At 46.0% G+C, this 11,304-nt stretch overlaps 1 protein-coding gene across 1 annotated transcript; it reads left to right on the forward strand.

Annotated features, from left to right (window-relative positions):
- The first annotated feature begins 4,924 nt into the window (after positions 1-4,924).
- Positions 4,925-10,765, forward strand: acp2 (acid phosphatase 2, lysosomal). Its single transcript, XM_084683047.1, has 11 exons — positions 4,925-5,102; positions 6,100-6,195; positions 6,438-6,524; positions 6,637-6,789; positions 6,926-7,024; positions 7,645-7,734; positions 8,223-8,355; positions 8,455-8,543; positions 8,813-8,919; positions 9,176-9,351; positions 9,505-10,765. The coding sequence occupies exons 1-11, from the start codon at positions 5,010-5,012 to the stop codon at positions 9,636-9,638; spliced, it is 1,257 nt and encodes a 418-aa protein (XP_084539173.1). The 5' UTR covers positions 4,925-5,009; the 3' UTR covers positions 9,639-10,765.
- Positions 10,766-11,304: the final 539 nt, after the last annotated feature.

The following is an 11,304-nucleotide window of genomic DNA, read 5'->3' on the forward strand; positions in this document are numbered from 1 at the left end:
GAGTGAAAGAGAGAGGGCTGGAGAGCAGGTGCAGACAGACCTGGGGTGAGAGGCTCGAGATATCAGGAGAGACCATGGCAGCAGAGAGACGGCCTTCCCCCAGAATGGGAGCTGTCCTGGACCATTAGCTCTAATGGCTGTGGTCCTGTAATGTTGTTACTCCGGGAGACCTTGTCGGGAATATTTATATCAAAATGACTAAGTGGACTGTCTCAGTATTGAACCTGAGGATGGGTGTGTGTGCATGTGTGTGTGTGTCTGCTTGTCTGGAACTGATGTTGGGTGGAGAACGTCTCACTGTTCTTCCTCCTTGTTCTGTATCCCTCTTCCTCACCACACTGATGTGCATGTGAGTTTAGGGACGTGAAAAACAGTGTACATGTTTGTGTTTGTTCAGGGAGACGGCTGGATTGTGTGCCAGTTTCATGTGAGTCATACATGCTGACTGTGTTGTAGTTGTATGTGACTAGATGACTTCTTCATGGTCCACCATTGCTCTGCTGTGGAGGTGAGGACAGATGACTAATAGAGACAAGTCATTCAGGGACAATGTGAATGGAGGTTGGTGTCAGGGAGAAGTGCCTCGGAGGAGCTAAGCTCCGGGTATTACTCTGGACTGGTGACAGGTCTGGGACCTAGGCAGAGACTAGGAGGGATTCAGGGAAGGAGGAGAGTAAGCAGGATAGACAGCAGGGGGGATGTTGGAGAGGACTGGAGAAAACGAGAGGAGAGGGCAGGGGGGTGAAGTGTCAGGTGTCGACTACTCTCATCTACAGTCGTAAATGAGTGCATTTGCACACACACACACACACACACAATCACAAACACACACATTAACAAACACACACATAAACAAACACACACACATTATAAACGCACACTTGCCCAAACATACACAAACATATTTTGAGTCTTCTAAACCATCAGCTGTTATCAGCGTGGGAAGCTAATGCTTCTCTGGAGAGATGGATCAGAAGCAAATGCACGCACATACGGGCACACACACACACACACACACAACCCTGACTCTGCCCACACATGCTCCTGACTGTACACACATACAGTAAGCACCACATCTGACTAAAAAAACACATTTCATCTGATCCTAACACACACACACCAGAGGGAGAGAGGATGGAAGAAAGAGAAAGACAGACAGACAGACAGATAGACAGACAGATAGACAGATAGATAGATATAGATATATATAGATAGACAGATAGATATATAGATAGACAGATAGACAGACAGACAGACAGACAGACAGACAGACAGACAGACAGACAGACAGACAGAAAGAAAGAAAGACAGACAGACAGACAGATAGATATAGATATATATAGATAGACAGATAGATATATAGATAGACAGATAGATAGACAGATAGATAGATGTGGAGTGTGGGCGTAGCTGCATGTCAGAGTCAGAGAAGGAGGGCAACCAGAGAGGCTCTCCACAACGAATTCATTACCCTCTCGTCCACAAAAACATGGCTGCCGCACAACGACCCTACAGGAGGCGTGGGTGGGGAGCAGGGGGGCGCCATCACCACAAAGGCTTCGTGCAAAACACTTACCCGCAGCAGCCAATCATGGACCTCCTCCAGCTCTGATGGAACACTGAGTGGGAGGGCAGGTCCTACAGCGCCAACGTGAGCCCAAAGATCTGCCAACGTGAGTTCAAGTGCTTTACCAGGTTAGACATTCACCTTGGGTAGTTTGAGTTAGAATAGGGAGTAGAGCTGGAGTTTGTCAAAACTAAAGTTTAGGGCAAAAGGAGGATTTCAGGTTCACCATCCGGGTTTAAACTACAAGCTCAGTCACTCCCAACATACATAGTGAGTAGTGTTGGACAGTGGGGCTCCTGACAGAATGTAGAAACACATAAAGCACACAGTGAGTAGAAGTGTCTCCATGAAGACAAACACTCAGAGCTCGTCTTGGTGCCGCCTGGGTCTGTAGAGGAGGAAAGACACCGCCTCCTCCTCCTCCTTCTCTATCCTCTCCTCCTCCTTCTACTCTTCCTCCTGCCCCTCCTCCTACTCCTCCTCCTCTTCCTTCTCCTCCTCCTTCTCCTCCTTCTACTCTCCTCCTCCTCTTCCTTCTCCTCCTTCTACTACTCCTCCTGCCCCTCCTCTGCCGCCTCCTCCTCCTCCTTGTCCTGTCCCTCCTACACCTGCTCCTGCTCCTGCTCCTTCTCCTCCTCCTCTCATAAGGCCGTTGTGGAGACGATGCCCCTAGAGTCATCTGAGGTGGAGCTGCTAATGAGATTATCCCCCTCATGTCATTATTAAACAACCGCTGCTGCTGCTCCCCCCCCCTCTCTCCCTCTCTCTCTGCCTTTCTCTTTCTACCCCCTCCCATTCCTCTTCCAGTGTGTTATGCAGCAGGGTAAGAGGGTCTAGTAGCGAATTAGAGCTGTGAAATGACTCCAGTAAACGAGGAGGTGGAGGATGGAGAGAGATGGAAAGACAGAACGGGAGAAAGAAGAGAAAGTACAGAAACACACTGTCAATGCACACAAAATACATTCTCAATTATTTCTCTCCTCCTTTATCTTCTCTTCCCCTCTCCTCCGCTCTACCCCCCTCCTCTCCACTCTTTTTCTCTCCTCTACTTGCCTCCCTTCTCCCACAGGTTCAACCAGAATTTACACATGAATACGGGCTATAAAGTTCATAATCAATTAGAGGTCTCCATCACGACAGTGCCCTTTCCCAGCCCGACATCCTCCTCCTACCTGAACACAGACAGTCTGCTGCCCAGACCTGCTGGCCTTTTTACTCCCTCATTATGCATTCTAACTTTCTACAGCAAACCAGTCCTCATATCCAGTTCACACCAGCCAGTGTGTCAACCAGTCAGTTAGTGGACATCTATTCAGCCATCCAGCCAGTAAGCTAGTCGGCTGTCCATTCAGCCAGCCATCCATTAAACCAGTCAGCCAGCTTTACCTTCTGTTTTCTGATAGCTACAGTAGTTTAGCATTTTCATTACATTTTATGGAGACACTGTTTTTCTGCCCAGATAATACTCTCAATCAAGAGGAAAAACGTTCCTGGTGATTTAATGAAATTGTTATTTGAATGACATTCTAGTGGGTAAGCGATATCACAAGCTACAAGATATATAGGAGAACACGGACTGGAGAGGAAATGAAAATGTGGTGTCTTGGGGAGAGACAGAAGGAAAAGAGAGCGAGAGTCCTGATAGTCTCTTGAAATGAGTCAGTTATCAGTACCTCTGTGCTTTATGAGGTAATCAGGTTTGACAGATAATAGATAATGTGATCAGTCACAGTGAGCTAGTCTCATTTCAGGGCAGTCCTCTAAGACTAGGAATAACTTTTTCTAACAGGGAACTAGCTGTATTTGTCTTAGCTACAATACCAAGCACTGATTGGACAGACACTCCAGGGACTGAGCTAATCGGAGACTCCGGGGGCAAGTTGATCTGCTCATTTGTCTCAGCTACAAAACCGCGTGATGGGGTGAACGTTCCTCACAAACTGACAAACTGATTGGACAGACAATCAGATGTCTATCCCGCTCTGATTGGACATATGTTATAGGCATTGTGTTTTTTAGACAGACACACTGACACCGAGTTATCCAAGTCACAGCCCTCACTGGGATCATTAGAGCAAGGAGGGGACAGTCTGGACACCCTGTTGGGCACTCTGAGACCGTCACCACTCTGGGTGATGAAACCCTGAAAACCCCCCAGCTCTTCCGTTCACCGATGGCTGGGCTATATTCAGCTGTCTAAGTAATCTCTCTTATTCCACTCTCTATCACTCAGGATCTCTCCATCTCCTTTTTTCTCACTCCATGTTTGATTCTCTCCCTCTCTCTCCATCTCTTGCTCCATGTCTTCCTTTTCTCCCTCAAGAGATAGTGAGAGATAACGGGGAGAGACAGAGAGACAGAGAAAGAATGAGTGTAAGAGCGAAGGAGTGAGATTGTAAAAGACAGAACAGCAAAAGGAAGATATAACAGAAAAGAAAGGAAGTGAAGGCAAGAGATTTAATGAGGAGGGATGCAATCATTTTCCACTCTTAATTCCTAATCTTTCTTCATGTACAGTGCTCGTGGGTGTTCTGACAGTGCCACACTGCCACCTCGTGGACAAGGAAATAACAACATGAGAACAATTCTATTTTCTGTTGCTTAATTGTTCCTCACTTGCTTTTGGACTACCATACCTTGGAAACACAACACACATGGTTCTGCTGAGGTGAAGCCTCATGCTCTAAGCTGATCTCAACATTCCTGACATCGCTGATGGTATGAGCCTGTCCAAGCACAGCCTGGTCATCTCACACTGACAACTGCTTGTTAGAAATGTGTTTTCCATTACCCCAAAACAATCAGTAAATAATTAACCAACAAACGAATGCATTTACAAAACGTCTCTCCTTGGTCTGAATGCGGAACGAGCATCTAAAAGATCATCTGTGTCATGCCATGGTGGCCTCCAACTCCCTTGCTATAGTCACTAAACACCTGTACTGGATAAGGCTGCGGTTCCCCAGGTATGTGTGGTTGTGGCTTACTTTCTAGATCATACTCCAGTGTTGAATGTTACATCTATAAGCTGCTGTCCAATGGATCTGACGGATGGGCGTCACTGTTGTGAGAAAATTGATTTGAGGAATCAAAATTTGACTCACACATGTGTCACTTGTCCTGATAACATTACTCTTTAGATATTCACATTCCTTATCTCATGATTGTTTAAGCTAGGAAATACATGGTTACGTTTGGATTTAAATAAAGAACCCTTGTAAATTTCGTACTTTTGACTAACTCAGGGCATTATACTCTACTCGCCCCCAAAATGTATCTACTCACGTTATAAACGGGTGTCTTCTTGATTGGCCAAGGGAGCACGCGCACATCGTTACGTGGTGTCTTTAAGCCCGCCCATCTTTCGTTGTTTCAGGCAGTAGATTGTTGTGCTAGCTGGCTAGCTAACAGTCAGGTGTTTTGCGTTTGCTAACTGTATAAAATGGGCGCTTCAACACTGCCTACGTTTATACTGACATTAGTCGTTGTTTTCAACGAAATTTTGGGAGACAAGAGACTAACATTCGTGACTGTGGTGAGTTGCCATCGTAAAAAAAGGCTGTTGGACATTAGCTTAATAGTCTGTCTGTTTGCAATCCCTTGAAACCCCAGCTATGCAAGGCTGCAGTTTGTGAGAATATACAGTCTGAAAAGGGAGTTCGAATTCAACTCCCTTTTCAGACTATATTCTCACAAACTGGCCTCGCATAGCTGACATACTGAGAAGACAGTGAGGCACAAAGGGATTGCACACAGACAGATTTAGCAAATGTCTACAGCCTTTTATTTTTAGTCTTTTTTAGGAGTCTGAAAAGGTAGTTATAGTGGCTCGTGAAAATATTAGACTAGCCAGACTTGCTAGAAGTCATGCATGATAGTCATTAAGTAGAAAAACTTGGCGTTTCCTGAGCCAAGTTCCACTTGCTATAATGGCTACCTTCCAACTGTCTTCTGTAGACTTTAGCTGTAGTCATCTCCTAGGGATGTTTGTCTTGTGATCGAAAGGGTTATTGCTCAGTCAGTGTCAGACAAAAGTGAAACCACCAACTCAAGACAAACACTTTTTTCATTATTACTTGTCTACAAGTCTTGGTTGATTTTGAGGATGTGGTCCAGGAGTCTACCTGACGCCGCTAATTAACCAGCCTTACATTACTCAACCAGGGAGCGACCTGGAATTGTTTTTCTTAGTGCTCACGGCCTGTGACATAGTAAAATACAATGGTTGGATTAGTCTCAGTTACCGGGCAACACAGTCTGATCGGTAACACGACATAGCTACATGTGCTAACTATGCAAAACCAAGTGCAGGGTAGATTGGACGTTTTTGATGCTTCTGTTTGTCAGTGTCACCTATATGTTTGATAAGGAGGTATGTTTGCATACAGTCGTGGACCGTGTATCCTGTGTTGATCCTAAACCCATAACCCAGACCAGCATAGTTGGCTTTCGCTATACTCAACAACACAACAACACGTTTTTCGAGTTCCCAATTAGAGCTATCAATGAAACTACAGTCTCTGTCCTCTCAGCTGTATCGTCATGGAGACAGATCCCCTGTCAAAGCCTATCCTACAGATCCCTATCAAGACAGCTCCTGGCCCCAGGGCTTTGGACAACTGTCTCAGGTACACATCACTTCTCTCACATCTCTTATTTTCTTTCTTGTTCTCTCACAACACTTTTCACCCGTTTGTATCACTATGTAAGTGATACAGCTGTCTTGGGTGACCACTAACCACCACCCCCACGCCCTCTCTCTCGCGCTCTCGTTCTCTCTCTCTCTCCGTCTCTCTGTCTCTCTCTCTCTATCTCTCTGTCTCTCCGTCTCCATCCATCTCTCCCTCCCTCTCCCTCTTTCTCCTCCCAGGAGGGGATGAGGCAGCACTTTGAGCTGGGCAGGGTGCTCAGGCACAGATACCAGGGCTTCCTCGATGAAATGTACGACCGACACCAGGTACCTGCTCCCTTACTGGCCATCCAGTCTCTTTCTATAACCATTAGCATGCGTACAATCAGCTGCACCTGTGCATCCAAAGGAAGTATAACGAATGAACTCCCCCATCCAGATATCAGTGAGGAGTACAGACTATGACAGGACCCTGATGAGTGCCCAGGCTAACCTGGCAGGCCTCTATCCCCCCAACGGCTCCCAGGTGTTCAGACCAGGCCTGGATTGGCAGCCTATCCCTGTTCACACAGTGCCCCAGGCAGAGGAGAGGGTGAGCTGGGGCTGGGTGCTGGAGGATAGAAGCTGAAGGACTGGGCCCTTTATATGTAAATGGGACTGCTATAGGACAAGGGATTACTGCTGTGCTTTCACATCCGCTCTTTCGTTCTCTCTCCTCCCCCCTCCAGCTGCTGTCCTTCCCCATGTCAGATTGCCCTCGCTACCAACTGCTCATGAACGAGACGGAGCAGACACCTGAGTTCCTCAACATGACTGACACTTACAAGGTATTGGCGTCTCATTGCCACCTGCCACTTTTCCACCCAATAAGCACTGGAACCTTTTGTGCCATCGAGTGAACTTGCATGCGTTTCACCGGTTTTGAGCGGAACCATTCTAATCAAGCATGCGTCATCAAGTGTGCTTTTTTTAAATTATTTTTATTTTTATTTTAGTTTGTTTATTTGTTTTTGAGTTTGAATGAACCCAGCCTAGGCCAGCTCTTCAACAGTTTTGGCATAAATGTTACTCTTACTAGACCCAATTTCTAGCTTTTCCTAAAACTCAGGAGATGATCAAATTGTCACCAAGCATTGGGTTTGGCTACCGCACTCTCATTACAATTTCTCACTTGACTTCTCCATTGTCGCCTTCTCCATCCTCCTTTTCCAACCTGTAGAATGACACTGATATCACGGTCCTGACTTAGGTCAAGGAAAACCTGCTATGTTGGAATGCTAGAAAGACCTTTTTTTTTTTTTTTTTTTTTAACCAGTTCATCAGGTTCAAAATAAGATGTGCAAACCAAAACGGAACCTGTTCCATGTTGGTGGAATTAAAGCGGCCAGCTTGGTTCTGGTATGCACTTTAGACCCTGAGGAACAGTGTGACCATGTTCTCCTGGCAGGATTTTCTAGAGATGGTGAGGAACAAGACTGGTCTGACGACAGCCAACATCCAGTCTGTCTGGAGTGTGCACGACACACTCTTCTGTGAGGTGAGCAGCACATGAACAATACAGCGCAGCATGGTACAAAAGGGAACTGAAAGAATATAAAGAGAATTGAATCTAGTGTGAATTTCAGCTGCAGACAACAGAACCACATCAGTTGAAGATGAAGGCAGACATTTTTGGGGGAGGGGGGAAGAGAGAAAGAGTGGGGTATGTTGCCTGGCTTCAGTAGTGTGGCCACAGTTAAAGCCCAGGAGACAACAGCTGCTTTCTGTCTTGTGACTGACCAAGCAGAGGGGAGAACTGGACTGCCCCCTTCTCCCCCCTTGCCACTCTGTTCCCAGGCATTTGTTGTGTCAGCAGAAACGGTCAGTGTTGTCAGGGAGACATGTAGTGTTGATTTTCTTGCTCAGCTGTAGCCACAGCTTCACATGATCTCTCTCTGCCCATAAAAGTAATTGACACTGTACTTATGTTTGGAGAAATGTATGCACTTGTATTGGCTGGCAATGGTGTGTGTGTCTCCTCTCCAGTCAAAGCACAACATGAGCGCCCCCTCCTGGGTGACGGCGGAGGTGATGGAAAACCTGAGGAAACTGAAAGACTTTGGCTTCCAGCTCATGTTTGGAGTCTACAAGCAGCAGGAGAAGAGTCGGCTTAATGGAGGTAGAAGGGATGAATGGAGGGATAGAGGGAGGGATAGACAGGGAATTTGATTTCACAACTGAAACAAACTGTCTGTCCTCCCCCCGTCCTCCCCCCCAGGTATTCTGCTGGGCCAGATAGTGAAAAACATGTCTAAGTTCTCTGTTCCAGACCCCCAGCGTCGTCTACGCATGATGATGCTGTCTGCTGTAAGAACCTCTCTGCTTTACCACATCCTATTTAATGCTTCATCAGCTTTTTAGCACTGTTCCATCTGTGTGTGTGTGTGTGTGTGTGTGTGTGTGTGTGTGTGTGTGTGTGTGTGTGTGTGTGTGTGTGTGTGTGTGTGTGTGTGTGTGTGTGTGTGTGTGTGTGTGTGTGTGTGTGTGTGTGTGTGTGTGTGTGTGTGTGTGTGTGTGTGTGTGTGTGTGTGTGTGTGTGTGTGTGTGTGTGTGTGTGTGTGTGTGTGTGTGTGTAGCATGACACCACCATCGTGGCTCTTCAGTCCAGTCTCGGCGTGTTCAACGGCCAGCAGCCTCCATATGCTTCCTGTCACATGTTCGAGCTCTACCAGGAAGACAACGGGTAATTGGTCATCACAGAAACGCACTGCAGAAAGGGGTGGTTGTATAAGCTTCAACCTCTGGCCCTGTTGGCGTCCTTGTGAAACCAATGCACTAAATTAATTATTAAACACCTGCAGAGGGCGGTATAGCTTCTCTTTATCTCTCATGACTCAATCATGACTTAATTAATGTACATTTTAGAAACATTTACACTTTATTTTAGTAGTACTTCTGTCTGTCCCCCTTATGAGTGTCCTAACCCCTCCTCCCCCCAGGTCCCTATCTGTGGCCATGTTCTATCGTAACGACAGTGCCGCAGAGCCCTACCCCCTGGTTCTGCCCGGCTGTACCCTCCACTGCCCCTTGGAAGACTTCATTCAACTGACTAGCCCCTCCATCTCAAACGACTGGGAGAAAGAGTGCCAGCTGGACGCCTCTTCCAGGGACACAGGTACGCTGGGGCTCAGACAACGCTCAGACCTTCAAAAACCACCAACTGAAGAGCAGGATTAAATGTTTTTTACTTGGAGACAATAAACGTGGATATTGCACTAAATCGTCTCCCACCTAACTTTTTTTTTTTTTCTTGCTGCCCTTCCCTCAGAATTGATGATTGGTCTAGCGGTATGTGGCTGCCTCCTCTTTCTCCTCATCATCCTCCTCCTTACCGTCATGTATCGGCAGAAGGATGTGGGCGGTGGTTACAGTCATGTGATGAATGAGGGGGAGGAGTCCTGACAGATGGACAAGCTCTGCCTGCTGGGCAGCAGAGGCAGCCGTCGATATGACCCCTGGGACAGCGAGGACGACTTCTGAACTTTTCCCTCCACCTCGCAAATTAACAGCTGGTGTTCTGCCTTGCTGTGACCACTGATTGGCTGTCTACCTGCCACTTGCTGGTGCCACAGACATGGTTGCTTCTAATCTTGGTCTCGAACTCTGCCTTTTATGTGACGTCCAGTCCTGAGTTTGACCTCAGATAACCAGAGAGTTTATTGCTGAAAGTTGAACGTGTGTGTGTGTGTGTGTGGCTTGATGCCTGTAGTTGTGGCTGACATTGTAACAGGAACCACAGGGTCCAGACTGTACTGTGCTGAGCGGGCCTTCACATTGTGGTCTGAGGCTCATGGCTGATCTGGGGAAGAGGCTCGTGAAACACTGGTACTACTGTTCCCCTTGAACTAGCTCTGACCTCCCCCCCTTCCCCCCACAACCTGTAGCATCCCTTGATTTACCCTGGAATGCAACATTTGTTATAACATTGCTAACTGTGTTCATTCCATGTGTGATTCCTGATGCTAGTTGTTGCTGTGCTCAACCTAAGAATGTTCTTAGTAGAATTTGATGCCTCCTTCACGCAGTCCAATCTGAAACAAGCTTCTGAATTCTAGGATGTTATGAGATCTTCACCATTATAGGTTGATCTTAACATGGCATCAATGGCCTTCACCATTATGTGTGAGAAACTTCTGAGACCATTACCATTGGATTCTAGGATGTTCTCTGAGAATTTACATTAAGCTTTACCAATGTATTTGTAATAAGGCTTGACATGATTTCAGCAGTTTTCTGATCTTTTGTTTTGTAAAACTAATTAGCAAAGTTTGCATTTTCTGTCGGTGTTTTGTACATTTTATTGCATCTAAATTAAGGATCTTGTGTTCTGCAACTTTTTCCAATGAGAATGTAATTAATTCACACGATAATTTATTGTTGTACCAGCGATAAAGGAATTCTGGGTCCGTTCAGGAGGTTGCCATGGTAAGCTCGCAGTATGAGGTGCCACATAATAGTCTTTTTAACATGGTTTATCCAATCAGTTGTTCTGGTGTGCTTTCAAATAAATATTGTACTTTAAATTCCCAGTTGTGAGTGTGAGATCCAAACTACTTGCTGTCTGAAACATTCACTGTCAAATATACACCAGATTATTCTAATAAAGCCTGGCCTACTTCCACACCCTTTACTTTTTCAATTAACCCTTGTGCTGCACAAAGACCCATCCTGCTGCCACAACTTTACCCAATACAAAAACACATAAAAAGCATTTTGTTTTAACCTTCGCGCTGTGGGGGAGTGAGACAGCCCGACGGTTAAAGGGAAATATTGCACTTTATTTTTGTATGAGGTAAAGTTAATTCAAATCAATTGCTAATCTCTGAAAATAGCATGAAATCCACGCAAATCTGATTTTTTTCAAAAAATCGTGTCAAAAAATCTGGGGGGGGTTGAACAACATTAACACATTAACAAAATCAAAAACGACAAACAAATATTTTATGCATATGCAGGTAGCAACGCTAGCGCTAAATAACTATTTAGCTAACTGGTCGGCTCCAGGACGCCGGGTAAGTAGCTAGCTAGCTCCTGAGACTTCTAACCAAAAGAACGAAAGGGAACCATT

The sequence above is a fragment of the Hypomesus nipponensis genome, chromosome 19 (genome assembly GCF_054491055.1).
Source record: "Hypomesus nipponensis isolate SF chromosome 19, ASM5449105v1, whole genome shotgun sequence".
Taxonomy (NCBI): Eukaryota; Metazoa; Chordata; class Actinopteri; order Osmeriformes; family Osmeridae; genus Hypomesus; species Hypomesus nipponensis.